At 42.3% G+C, this 14,499-nt stretch overlaps 1 protein-coding gene and 1 non-coding gene across 2 annotated transcripts; one reads left to right on the top strand and one right to left on the bottom strand.

Moving 5' to 3' along the window:
• Nucleotides 1-2,548: 2,548 nt before the first annotated feature.
• On the bottom strand, nucleotides 2,549-5,706 carry LOC104450259 (glucan endo-1,3-beta-glucosidase 13). Its single transcript, XM_010064740.2, has 3 exons — nucleotides 5,548-5,706; nucleotides 3,881-5,158; nucleotides 2,549-2,907 (listed from the first exon to the last, which is right to left on the bottom strand). The coding sequence occupies exons 1-3, from the start codon at nucleotides 5,603-5,605 to the stop codon at nucleotides 2,873-2,875; spliced, it is 1,371 nt and encodes a 456-aa protein (XP_010063042.2). The 5' UTR covers nucleotides 5,606-5,706; the 3' UTR covers nucleotides 2,549-2,872.
• A 7,260-nt stretch (nucleotides 5,707-12,966) lies between these two features.
• Nucleotides 12,967-13,127, top strand: LOC120295175. Its single transcript, XR_005552533.1, has one exon. It is a non-coding gene; the product is annotated as a U1 spliceosomal RNA (small nuclear RNA).
• The last annotated feature ends 1,372 nt before the right edge of the window (nucleotides 13,128-14,499 follow it).

Raw genomic sequence — 14,499 nt, 5'->3', positions numbered from 1 at the left:
AGAAAGGAAGGTACAGGAAGGAACTATGCTCCTTCGAAGAAATTGGGGAAGTGGAAGACCGGACAGTTGACCCGGTGGGAAATTGTTACTCCTCGAGGTGTCCAGCATCGTGCCCCTGCAATCTCTGTTAAAGAGCCTGCTTTTAAAAAAAAATAAATTAGAATGTGATTATTTACTTCTTCTTCGAATTTCGAGGGCTCTCAAGGCCACCCTTTTCTACTAATATTTAATGTTTAATTCGAATTTAAAAGAAATTATACATGAAATTTACATGCCCAAATCTATATATCATGAAAGTTTAAGGTATTTCAGATTAAGAAATAGTCAAAATACACTCATCAATCTAATTAAAACGTGTAAAAAATTTATTCAAACACGTCCTATGTATCCTAATTCCAATGTACTTGATTTTTATAGGCTAGGGATTGCCTTTTGGTCTTTTTTTTTTTTTTCTTGATCTCAGATGTGCATAGGAAATTACATGAAATAGGAGAGCAGTCTTTTGACCCATACTTGAAAGGCATGTCCAAATATTCCTTTATTGAAAATTTCATACATTGACCTACCAGAATAGATCATTCATTATGAAAATTGTATGTATTTCACCACACAAAACCTAAAACTGGAGATAAACCCTCAAGGGCCTAAACCCTAAAAACATTTTCTTTCTACTCCTATGAGATAGGGCACGAATAATAACTATTCTAACAAGAAATTAATTTCTAAAATAATTAAAAAAATTATTTCTATACCGATTGAGTTTCCGGACAAAAATACGTATTTGATAACGACACAAAGTTTTACCCTTTCAAGTGGCAGCCAACGGGGTGGTGAGCGGTTGTAGATAGGGATCGACAACGGCAACAGCAACAACCAACAACCAACTACCAACGGTGGCAACAAACAGCAGCGACTACAACGGGGGATGGCACGAGTTTTTATTTCTTATTTCTATTCCAAACCTATTTCTAGAATAAAAAAATCCTTCCTTAAATAAGAAAATAAAATTATTTTACTAAACGGATTTCTATTTCAAAAATAAGTCTTGAACGGAAAAGTAGTTCTGAAACAAAATAAAATGATATCATGGCGCTCTTAGAAGCAAGTTTCGTTACTCTTTGGAATATCTAAGCATGTGTTTCGTTGAAGTGAACTTAAAAAGTGGAAGAGATGGGGTACTCTTGTTTGGTACCAAAACACGTCCGAATCGCCTATCTGCCCCATTCGCGATTTGCTAGGAATCCACGATCCTTCGTGTCTCCCCGTCTTCGTTAGAGACACCTCTGCATGAATCGTGCTTTTCATCCCGTTTGGTTTGGATTCGTAGCAGGATCGGTTCCGATTACCGTCCTCTGAGAAGATGAGGCCCTGTACTTCATGAACCGAGCTGAAATGGTTGATCCAGCTCGACCTAAGGCCTACCCAACCAAAATTGCATGGGTTCTCTTTCTGGGCCTCGTTGTTTCATTTATCAGAAGTGATGAAAACTCCCGCGCACTTCATCTGAGCATCCGAAAATTAATCCTGACCCGAGACTGCAGTTATTTATCCTTTGCTTTCTTGTTTTTGCGGTTTTGCTTGATTTTTTCCATTCCTTCAATACATATGTCCACACTTCAAAGAACCTTGTCGGCCAATTTGGCAACCATTTCCACGACTCCGTTTATCCTGCCAAAAATAAAAGAATTTTGCAGAAAATAATTTTTAAAAATTGATTACTTATATTGCATCGTCTACAAAAATAGTTACGCCTAATTTGTTTCGATATAATGAGAAACATTATTTGTTGACTAATTATCTCAAATCATACAAGTGATCCTTAAAAAAAAAATTCAAAATATTTATTTTTTGTGAAATAAACAAAATCGCTACTTTTCCTTTTTTTATTTTTTCCGTTGTACCCCATGCAAATCAATGCCGAAACAATAAGGAGTTCCGATCGAGTGAGTTCATAGTCATTAAAAGCGTGCCATGATTAGTTTTACCTTATCTCGTGTTCTACAGCTCATTATCGCTGGCATGGAGAATTATCATAAGATGGGCCAAACAAAGAAGAGGGCAAGCCGCTAGGAAAACCAAGAAAAAGAGGAACTCATAAGTGACTTTTGATTTGTCACGTCAGAGTCCAATTTCTCATTTATAGATGATTACTTTAATTATGCCGATATTGATTATGGAAACTTATCTCTTCGAAGAGAAGCTTTCTATATCCATTGTTTGTAGCCCCGCCCTCTTGGCATTGTCGATTTCATAAGAGACTGTGGCGCGACAATTTTTATCCACTTAAATCCCATATTGTATTGCCAAAAATTTGTAAATTCTCTTTTGTCTTGTCTTTTTAGAAACGACGAAACTCCACGCAATTTTATATGAGTGTTAAAAGAACGCACGGTTATCTTTTGTAATCATCATTGGCATGGAGGTTAATTATAAGATGAGCCAAAACAAAGAAGAGGGCAAGCCATTCGAGACAAACCCATCTCTGTCTCTTATTAAATTAAATCGCCCTTAGGAAACCATGTCAGACCGATTAAGTATTGCGTCCACATCAGTAATCAAGCAATCGCCAATGTATTATAATAACAGGGGGGAAAATACAATAAGGAGGCTAAATAATTACAGGCGGTGGAAGAGTCAAGGGAACTGGTGAACGAAAGTGAACCTAATCCTCCTGCAGAAGAAATAAAATAGCCATAGATAAAGGACCTAACTATCCAGACCCAAAACAAAAATTAAATACCCATCTCAACCACTGGGCCAGGTCTAAAGAAAAAGAATGAGGAATGAGCTAAGCCCCCGCCACCCAATTCCATGGCCAAGTCTCCACCGAACGCTGTCGTTTATTGACTTGGTTAGAAGAATCTCTCTCCTTCTAGTACCCCGTGGGGAAATCGCACTCCCCGTATTCTGCAACACAAATCAGCAAAACAAGGATATCAGGCATGGAAAACTGTTTGGTTCTTTGCTCCCACAAGAAAAGCAAAGTTTCTCTCGCATTAAGGACGAATGACGACGTGTTGCCTCGAAGAGATCCAATTATTAAAATGCAGTAAGACTATCGGTTGGTCGAGCTTCATGTCAAAGGAGAAAGTCAAAGAAGCTATGGACGTTAGTCCAATGCGATTCCGAATCGGTTGAGAAAACGCACGACTCAATCGCTGACGATGATCGGCCCACGCGGGTCCGGATGTCCCGATCACGACTTAAAGTTACAGTTATACTACGACCCACGTTGAGAAGGAAGACGGAGAAATTGAAAATCATGATACCACCGCAAAACAAAGCGTAGAATGTCAAAAGCAAAACATGTTTTCTCATGATGCCGCTTTTCTCTGTCTGCCGGTTTTAGAACCATACTGAGGAAAAATCAAATTTTCCACGTCATTGGAAATTAAATAGAGCGAAGAGTTTCTTTCTTTTTCTTTTTTCAAAAATCCTAAATCTAGAGGTACGTCACTTGATTTTATATAGGCGAAAAACAAAACCCAACCGTAGTTTTCTTATGAAGTACCCTTTTCTAAGAGGAGACGCATGACTTTGGCAAGTGAATGCACGAGGCGTGCAAGTTTCGCTCCATGCCCAATCAGCAATGTGGAAACGAGGAAAATTTTATGGGGTTAGGTATGGACGTGGGAGTGTTAAGTCACCTAAATGCATTTCAGTCTCGATCTTTTCCAATCTGACGAAATTGGACAAGATCAATTGTCGGAAATTGACCCATTAGCATTACTCAAAACATGTTTCAATCTAATGAAAACTAAAATGTGCGAGAAATCAAAAAACGACCATGGATTGAATTTAACGATATCATTTTTTGCCATGGCAGCATGGCGTGATATGTAATATCGAAAGGTGATAAAGTGGCGGTAGTGGTACTCACCGGGGACTTGCGTCACCACGAAGGCTGCGCCGCCGAAATTGCACGTCCCCGCCCCACGAGCATTCTTCTGGTAGTAGCTATTGAACGCATACGAAGCGTGGGCTTCCAATGTGTTCGGATTGTAACAGGCGGAGCCCTGTTGGATGGGTTGGCAATCGGCCCCTCCCTTTCCGCAGGCGTAGTCCAGCGCCGCCTGCAGCTTCTTCGCCCCGGCTTTCCCGTTGGCCACGCACCACGTCTGCCCCATGGGGGCCGTCGGGACCTGGGCCTTGCTCGCGTTGTTCGGGTCGCTCGCGAGCTGCTCCAACGTGAGCGGTATGCTGTAAACCTTCTGCTCGTCCGGGTAGAACAGCCCGTAGTTCCGCTCTGACGTAGGACCCGGTTTCTGGTTCTCATTGAAAAGTGCAAACAAGTACACATCCATGGTGTTGTTCGGCCTCAACGGCGTCCCGGTCCCCGTCAGGGCCCGCCTCACCAGGTTCCCGTTATACGCCGCCGCATTCTGGGTGCCCGCACCGACTTCATTGGCATCGCCCTTGGACGGCCAGCCCGTCTCCGTCACGACCAGCTTGAGGTCGTTGTATTGGAGGGCAGACATGGCAGCGTAGACAGCGTCGACTTGGGCGTCGAAGAGGCTGTTGTACTTCAATCCGTTACCGGAATCCACGACGCCAGGATTCTGCTTTAACAGCGCGTAATCCAGCGAGATCTGATCCGAATTGGCCGTGTAAGCGAAAAACGGGTAGACATTAACCATGAGGTACGACCCGGTCTTGCGAAGGAACTCCAACATGGGCTTAATCACGGGCTCGACGAGATCCGACTTGAACGACCCGGAGGAAGTCGGGTACGAAGTCTGGAGCGCGCTCAACGCGATCGGAGAAGACACGGAAATGTCGGAAAGATTGTATTTGACGAGGGAGGCGTGGACGTTGTTCATGGCGGGCACGAGGAAATCAGTGGTGTTGTTGGGGTCGGCGAAGACCTCGTTGCCGACCGCGATGGCGACGATCTTGGTGGAGGGGTAGTACTTGGAGATGTTGGACTGGACCCACGAGTCGGTGAACGACTGGGCCGAGGCGGCGGAGGAGAGCTGCTCGTTGGGGAGAGCGACGACAACGCTTATGCCGGAGCCAGCGAGGGCCGTGAGGGCACCGTCGTAGGTGTCATAGAGCTTGACCAGGGTGATGCCCTGCGATTTCAGGAGCTCCACCACTTTCGCCGGCGGCGGGAGGTCGTTGGCTACGCGGCCCCAGTTCAGTCCGACCGAGCCCGACTCTGCAATAAACGTTAACGACGAGATGATGAAAATCGGGAACGAGAAAACAGAATGAGGCGTCATGTAAAGGATGACAGAATCAGCATCCGAGGAATTAGATATGCTCCCGCGCTAAATCTGGAGGTGGGCCGTTTCTGAAATTAACACGTGAATTTCTAAACGAGGACACGAGCAATGTGCCAGACAAAAAATTCTCGCGTATTACTTCGGTCGTTCTTTTGGAGGAGAGCGGGCGTGGAGGTACGCCAGAACCAGAGGATGAGTGTCAAGAAGGATAGGGACTTCCTTTTACAAAAGGAGTTTGTTCGATTCATGCACTAGTTTAGAACTAAAAACAGATGAAGGGAGACTTTCATGGAATGGGGAAAAGGCGAGGGCGGGAGGTTACCTGCGAGAGCGAAGATGGACACGAGGAGGAGGAGGCAAGAGAACGCAGGACTCGCCATGCTCTGTTTCGGACGGTAGAAGCACAGCGGGAGCTTTGGAGAAGGGAGGTGGGGAGTAGATTTTCTGAGGGACGAATGCCGCACGGTTTTTTTATAGAGAGGCACGAGTGAGAGTGAGTGGGAAATGGGCCGGTTCAGAGTGGGGCCCAACGTGGAGCCACGTCCTTCCCTGATCGATCGAAGTTATCAGCTTTTTGCTTTTTCTGTTGTGAAATCTGCGAATGCATCATACCGTCTCTCCTCCGTCGCTGCATGCTTTCGGCTCGTCGTTCGTGGTGCAACTAACGCGACCCACCACGCCACTCCCACTGCCTCCCCCGCTTGACCGTTTCCGTTTCTTGTTTCCATCCGATTTAGAAAGTTTCTCTCCCTCCTTCCCTCCCTCCTTTCATCACTCGCGATCTGATTAGGATCTCAACGGCCCTACACGTTTCAGATTTCCCCACTCTTTCCCCCTCAATTAGGACTCCTCAGACGACAGCCACGTGTGCTGTTTTCGCTTAACTAACTCATCACTTCGGTTGCCATTAAAATGATTTGGTACATCGGTAAGAAGATCATGTCTTTTTCACGAGATTAAGAATTCAATTCACATTAGGCGTATATGAGGCTCGCCAACCTCGATTCCCTTGCAAAGTATGAAACTCTTATGGCAACACCTAAATGGAGTCGCTATCATTGATAGTCTATTCCCGCCTTTTTTAACGCGCAAGAACTAATAGTTATCGCAATCAAACATAAACACGCTACTAATATATCACATTACATTGGCTAGCATTTTTCTTTGGAAATTATTGCACTGTATACTTGTGCTACTACCCCCAAAGAAATCACGCAACAAGATCAACGAGTCTCGGATCGAGCGTGAACGGTAACTTCATCGACCGCACCGAATTGTTCCCCCAATCTGGGACAGACTTCTCTCTCGTGGTGAAAGACATTTAACCCTAACTTTTGGTGGAGCGTGAAGGACAGCAATCTAAATGTGAACGTTGAGGAGATTTGATGTGTCATGATTGAGATTGAGATTGAGAGGGGCCACCGGGAAATTTCATGACGGGTCCGTTTGGGCCACTGGTTAATTATTGCAGGGCTGGGACTTCGGGCCGAGGACTTGCAGTTTAACGGGCAACAATGCTGTTACTGCTAACTATCCGTTACATTTGTTTTCTTTTTAGGAGGTTTTTTTTTTTTTTTTTTTTTTTGTCGGATCTTTTTAGGAGGTTTCAATTGATTGCTTCCTTGACTTTGCCTTAAAATCTCTTAATTCTCTCTGCAATGTCTGCCCTTTACCCTCCGGATAAAATGATTCGTAATCAAAGGCTCCATCAATTTCCTGCCATTAATCCGTTTACTAGCTCCTGTCTCTGACCTTCGCAAATCGAGTAGTGTAAGAACCAAAAGAACACTGGCGGATCAGCTTCTCTGTAAGTAATAGAAGATTCTCATTCCGATAAAGCCTTTGGTTATACCCAATTGCCACATCGCAAAGTGATTATCGATGTACCAGACGGTAACATTGTGGAGTGGCTACATTGACTTGCATCATCAAAATTGGAGTAGATGCTTGTGAAAACAATAGCAGCAAGGGACGACTTTTGCTTTGAGGCTGTAAGGATAAGAGCGTTTGATGTACTGTCGCTATCAGCAGAAGTAATCAAAGCGTAGTGTCGTGTTTGGACCCCTTTGTAGCATGCGCCGTTGCTTCTTCCGTTGTCAAGTTGTTCAACTCACTGACATAAATTCTTCATTTCACATTCTCGATAGAGGAAGCCCTTGGCTTCAAGAAATAGCCCAGAAAAGAATAATTAAAGAGAGAGAGAGAGAGAGAGAGAGGATGAGCATTAGCACGTCTGAATTCCCTGATATATCACCGACAGTGATTTTCGCAAGATGATTGTTGACCGAATTATACAACAGAAAACGAAAGAGGCTTTGGGGATCTCGAGTTGCTTTCTTCTTTCATTTAAAGAATCTTGATTATGAGTCTATCGAATGTTGAAACTCCGAGAGTAGATTGGTGGAGGGAGTTGAGGATTTCGGGTTGGCCAAAAAAAACCAGCTACGCGTACAAAGCTTTCCGTCCACCTGCCCAGTTTCGGTGGTGACTGGCAACAGGTTGATGAAGCTGGTGAGTGCGGTTGGGAAAAGTTTAAGAACTCAATTCACCAAACCCTTCCAAGGAAGGTCGCGGTCCAACTTCACGTCGACTTCTTCTCCCCAGTGCAGGATCTGGCAAGGCACGTTCTAGGGATTAGGGTTTCTCGCACCAACTCGAATAAGTTAATGAGGAAAAGAGAATGTTTTGGTGTATTTGTTAGGCGAAGTTCGGAGGAGAAAGTAGGAACAACGTAACCGGTAACAAAGTCAAACGCCATGATGCAACTGTCTTAAATGAATCCCTTGAACAAAGCGCATGGCTCCATTCATATCTGTAGAATTAAACGCATCATGTCGGCCGGACTTTATTGGCAGAAAATTGTGAAATTATGTGACGTTATTTCACATTTCGTATCACATATTGCTCCATTCTCTTCAACATCTTGACGTGAATGATTACGCATATTAATTACTTACAAAAGTAATAATTTACACCTTAAACTGCTTTACAGAAGACGGATTCGACGACAAATGTCCTTAGGGCATCCAAAAAAATTTCTAGAATTAATATTATAAAAAAAACCCTAAATTAGCATATTTGTGACAAGTTTACCTCAAATTAATTTTTTAATCACCAAAAACCCAAAACTGAAACATAATAATTTTACCTCGAACTAATTCTTTTATCATAAAAAATCTCAAATGGACAAATTTGCCATCTATTAATTTTTGTTAAATTAGATTGATACCATAAAAAACTAGGTACACCTATGACAAACAGTAAAATCATAAATTAATATATCTTTAAACTGTTATGTGTCATCCAATTCAGCAACTTAATATTAAAATCTAATATAAATTAATAAATAAATTTATCGCAAGTGTACTGAATTGAGATTTTTAATAATTAAAAAAATAATTTAGAATAGATTTATCATAAAAATAACAGTTTTGAGTTTTTATGATACTAACCCTTCTTTCCTTGATTTATTTGAAGAAAACTAATGGAACAAATGCAAGCCCTCAAAGTAGAAAACTAGCGGGAATAGAAGACTTCCACGTCATATAACATAAGAAAATATCACTTGACCCGTACTTAAGTACAGTGAGCATGTGTTCAACACTCCGGTCTACCCTCTCCTGCGGTCGTCAGCGTTCTCTTCGTGCTGTTCATACCTCTTCTTGGCCGATTCGGGGTTAGCATCCCCTAGCACCGCTTCCTCCGTGCCGTCGTACATCTTGTCAAAAACCTGGCTCGCCACCCCTTTCTCGGCCTCCTTCAACTTGTTTTTACCTTGTTTTTCTTAAGGGAAAAAACTACGAAAAACCCTAAACTTTACTTAGAGTGACACATTTATCCCAAACTTTTTTTGTGACGTCAAAACTCCAAACTTTTCAAACCGTGACATATTTACCCCATCAAGGGTATTTTTGTCTTTTTATTCTATTTTTTCCTTTTTTTTCTTTTTTCTTTTTCTTCCCTCCGCCGGCCATGGTGGAGCCAGCGGACGGAAGCCAGTGTCCAGCGAGGGTCGCCCTCGCCAACGTCGGGCAAGCGTCGCCCTCACCGGCGTCTGGCGAGGGCTGCCCGACGTCGGCAAGGGCAAGGACACCCTCGCCCAACCTCGTCGGCGTCTAGCGAGGACGGCCCTTGCCAAATCTGGCGAGGGCTGCCCGACGCCGGCAAGGGCAAGGACACCCTCACCCAACCTCACCGGCGTCTAGCAAGGACGGCCCTTGCCCAACGCCGACAAGGGCACCCCTCACCAGATCTGGCGAGGGCCGCCCGACGCCGGCGAGGGAAGGGACACCCTCGCCCGACCTCACCGACGTCGGGTGAGGACGGCCCTCGCCAAACATAGGCGAGGGTCATCCTCGCCAGACGCAGGCGAGGGCCGCCCAATGCCGGCGAGGGCAAGGACACCCTCGCCCGACCTCGCCGACGTTAGGCGAGGACGACCCTCCCCAAATCTGGCAAGGGCACCCTCACCAAATGCGGGCAAGGGCTGCCCTAGCCGACGCCGCCGAGGGCAGCCCTCGCCGAACGCCGACTTCCCTCCACCGGCTGGCGAGAGGGAAGAGAAAAAAAAAAAAAAAAATTTTAAAAATGAAAAGACCAAAATACCCTATAATTTTGGGGTAAATGTGTCACATAACAAAAATTTAGGATTTTGGTGTCACGAAAAAAATTTTGGGGTAAATGTGTCATGATTGGCAAAATTCAGGGTTTTTCACGTTATAAAAAAAAGTTTAAGGTAAATGTGTCACTTTAGGCAAACATCAGGAATTTTCGTGGTTTTTTCCCTTTTCTTAAAGCACTTTACACTCCGTTAGAATGCATTGCCCATTTGACACCTCATGCCTCTGTTGGAAAAATATGATTTCAAATCAATAGAACAATCGAGTCAACTTTAAAGTGTGATATCATTTTCTTTAAAAATTTATTTGTCCCATAATATTGTTAATGATAATTGACAAATATCCTCCAAGATATAATAAAGTCTCAAATAAGAATACTATAAAGTAACTCTAATATTTCTTTAGGTTCTCTCTAAAAAAACAACTAAAAAGATGGTTATAACTGTGGAAAGTAAACTCGAAAATGATTCCACACTCGTTCATAGCAAAAACTCACACACACACACACACACATATATCGGTCTTAAAAAAAAAAAAAAAAACTCTTTGCCAAAGGTTGTGAAGTGAACAAAGATGTCCCTTCGAAAGAAATTGTAAAATGAGCAAATGCAACCCATCGAAAGAGATTGTAAACTGAACGAATATAATTTCCAAATATTATCTTGAAAAGACATATATAAAAATTTAGAACAACAAAAATAATAAAAAAATAATATTTTTGTGATAAATAAAATTCCGAATTTTCATAATTTCCAAAATATTTAATAAACGAAAACAACATTTGAACTAATAAAGGTTAATAGCATAACCGTACGAAATAAAATAAAATAAAGAGGCTAGTGCTAATTAAACTTCTTTTCAGATGAATTCCTTTTTACCTTCTCCATATCATGTGCAACTTCGAAAATAGCATTAAGAGTATCTCTGTAAATGTCGAGTTGAAACTTCTTTCCAGGCGAAAACGAAGCCCTTGAATTGTCGATATCCATGGCTGAGCGACAGAATCCTTTTCTCTGTGGAGATCTTTCAGTCATAGCCAACTTCAAGGATTTCCACAGGATGACAACCTCATTTTTGTCATATAAGCTGAAAAGGAAATCACATTGCGTTGAACCGGCTGTTTGCACGAAGAGGTGGATATACTGAACAGGCATTGGGCAGACTTTCTAGCTTCAGGACAGGACATTTGCCCTTGTACCGTGTAAGCAGAGAACAAAGAGGAAGTAGCCATTGCAATCTACAAAAATTGAATCGCAATATTAGCCAGAAGAGTTAAGATATTTCACCTTAGACGAACCAAAACAAGAGCTGTTGCATTTAGGATCAAACATTCAGATCATAATGAGTTTGAATGCATCCCACAATTTGCCCAATTCCTTTTACACAAACTCTTAAGGTTTCAAATAGCAAAGCAGCTTCTACTTGTATCAAAAGAAGGAAGCAAATGGACAAATTCCTTCTGCGTAGCACTTTAACATGATCACATATACCAAGCTGTGAAAATAACAAATCAAATCGAACTTGAATCGGACAAAACAAAGACAGCAAATCAAATAAGACTCCAGGAATTCATAAATGGCCTCACCCAAATTGATCCATTCAACCTGTTTACGACACATTTATTTACAATGCAAATTTCTCGACCCATACCCGACCCATCTTAGGATCATTTTTAGCAATTTTTCTCCTTATGCTGTTGCCTTCAAAGAATGGATGGTTCCATGGACCAACTCATCAAGTTTGTGAGAGAGCTCAGGGGGCAGGTTATGGTCGGGGCGTGAAGCTTTTAGAGACAAAGAACGTGTTCTTGACCATCTACTTGAATCTAATTCAATGACTTCAAAGGCTTGTGAAACAAATCCTCTATAAGGTATTGCATCACTGCACTGGCGAACTCGAACCCATAAAAGCCAAACTGCATTCAGATTAACCACCTTTTGAATAAACCACAGTAGATAATACTCCAGCAACTATGAATTTGAACCCTGAGTCAAGATAATTCCAAGATGGATTAGGATCTCATAACTTGAACAACTTGACTGTTCTCACTCCACATGCAAAACGGTATGCTATCTGTAAAGCAACTGCCAGCATCTACTGTGATTTTGCAGTGTGTAAAACACAGTTGAATCAATGAATCAATGTACATTCTTATTTCTCAAGAACTTGCACATTAGCATGCTCTGGAGCACTTCAGCAGACTGTGTTACTCCTTCACTCGATACTTCCCCCCTGGCACCAGCTGCCACTTTGGCACTTTAAACCAGCTTAAGTGAACTTAAAGTCCCTATTGCCTTTATCTCATCCTTCAACTTTCACAAGCACAGACGGTTCCAAGTTTCTAAAAATTAAACAGTGCTCAAACAGCTAATAGCAGAAAACCTGTTACATAGACTACAAACAGCTAATACTGGGGTCAAGCTACTGATTCAAGCGAAGATGATATCACTATAAATGTAAGTTTCCACGTCAGTCATCTAACTGATGATCACTTATGCACAAACTGAAATAGACGGATACTAGCAAGACTGACCTTCACGGAGGACGGATAATATAAAATCGCCCTCCTACGAAGGGATGGCCATGGGGAGTAGCGAGGACAGGGATCGCGTCCCTTTCTCCTGCCTCGGAGCCCCGTTGTGGGGAAATTCCAGCAATAAGTTTCCATTCAGCCATGGAAGCTATTTGGTTTCATTGATACCTCTTATTTCATTTTTTTGCCTTTACTTTCACGCAATCACAAAGGCTTCAAAACCAAATATACAAACGACCCACCGAAAAAGCATGGTACCACATTCACAGTCTCTCGAAACTCAGAGAGACAGATCACACACCCACATGCCAAGCTTCGAACTTTGCCTCAAATTCACATTCCCAAAGTTCCAAAACCCGCGTACGCACACTCCACAGACAGAGAACCGGCCAACTCACCCACGCTAGACAGAGAGAGACGAGAGAGGGCACGAGAAAGAGAGAGACACGATCACATTGCCGAGGTTACCTGAGGTCCAGCAACGACGATAAGTGATGCCGATGGGGTGGCGCCACTGCTCGTTGGCAACAATCTTTAGACTCCCTTTGTTTTGCGAAACAAAAATGAATTTTGTAAAAGATAATTTTTATTACTTACCTAGACGGGGTCGATGGGCTATCAAGAAGGCCTATGGCCTAGGTTGGCGACCTCCATTGCACTCTAGGAGGGGCGCCCGCCTAAGGTCAGCCCAAGTTGGTTGAGCCTACGTCATAATTTGTGGCAGTTGGCAACAATCTTTACGACTCCCTTTGTTTTGCGAAACAAAAATGAATTTTGCAAAAGATAATTTTTATAGAATGATTGCTTGTATCGCATCATTTAGGAAAATATCTACACCTATTTTGTTGTCGATAATGAGAAACATTATTTATTGACTAATTATTTCAAACGATACAAACGATCATTTAAAAAAAATCAAAATATCTATTTCTTTTGTGAAATAAACAAAATCGTTTTCCTACCTTACCCAAAAAAAAATATATATCATTTTCCTTTTCTTTTTTTTTTCTTTTTTTCTGGTGTATTCCATCCAGTCAGTTCATAGCCATTGAAAGCTTGCCGTGATTAATTTTACCTTATTTCGTGTTCTACATATCATTGTCATTGCCATGGAGCATTATCATAACATGGGCCAAACAAAGAAGAGGGCAAGCCATTAGGAAAACCGAGAAAAAGAGGAACTCACATTTGACTTTTGCTTTGTCGAGTCAACGTCCAATTGCTCACTTATAGATGATTACTTTAATTATGCGGAAATTGATTATGGAAACTTATTTCTTCAAAGATAAGTATATTTTATTGTTAAGATTTGTATTAGATAGCATCTAATGATTACTTTAATAATGCCAAAGACTCTTTCATAAGAGACTGTAGCGCAATAATTTTATCCACTTAAATCCATATTGTATAGTTAAAGATTTGTAAATTATCTTTCTGTCTTTTTAGAAACGATGAGACTCTGTCCACTTTATTCGAATGTTAGAAGGATGCCGTGATTCGGAGGCATCTAAGAAACACAACGCATCAGGCGCGGCTATTTTTTATCATTATCATCGGCACGGAGCTCAGTCATAAGATGAGCCAAAACAAAGAAGACGGCAAGCCATAAGTGACAAACACATCTCCGTCTCTTATTAAATTAAATCGCCCTTAAGAAACCATGTCAGACAGAATAAGTATTGCGTCCACGTCAGTAAGCAAGTAGTCCTCAATGTATTATAATAACAAGGTAAAAATACAATAAGTAGGCGAAATAATTACAGGCGGATGAGTCAAGGAAAACTGGTATACAAAATCGAACCTAATCCTCCTGCAGAAGAAATAAAAATAGCCATTAGCTAAAGGACCTACCTATCCAGACCCCAAACCCAGATTATTAAACTATCAACCACTGGCCGGGTTTAAAGAAAAAGAATTGAGGAATGGGGTAAGGCCGCCGCCACCAAATTCCATGGCCAAGTCTCCACCTAAACGTAGTCGCCATTTCGACTCGGTTGAAAGAATCTCTCTCTCTCTAGTTACCCCCTGGGGACCCCGCAGTCCCCGTATTCTGTAATGCGAATCAGCGTGAAAAAACGACTTCAGGCACTGAAAACTGTTTGGTTCTTTGCTCCCACGAGAA

The sequence above is a fragment of the Eucalyptus grandis genome, chromosome 6 (genome assembly GCF_016545825.1).
Source record: "Eucalyptus grandis isolate ANBG69807.140 chromosome 6, ASM1654582v1, whole genome shotgun sequence".
Lineage (NCBI taxonomy): Eukaryota > Viridiplantae > Streptophyta > Magnoliopsida > Myrtales > Myrtaceae > Eucalyptus > Eucalyptus grandis.
The sequence above is the reverse complement of the archived record's forward strand: the minus strand, read 5'-3'. Positions and strand labels throughout refer to the sequence as shown.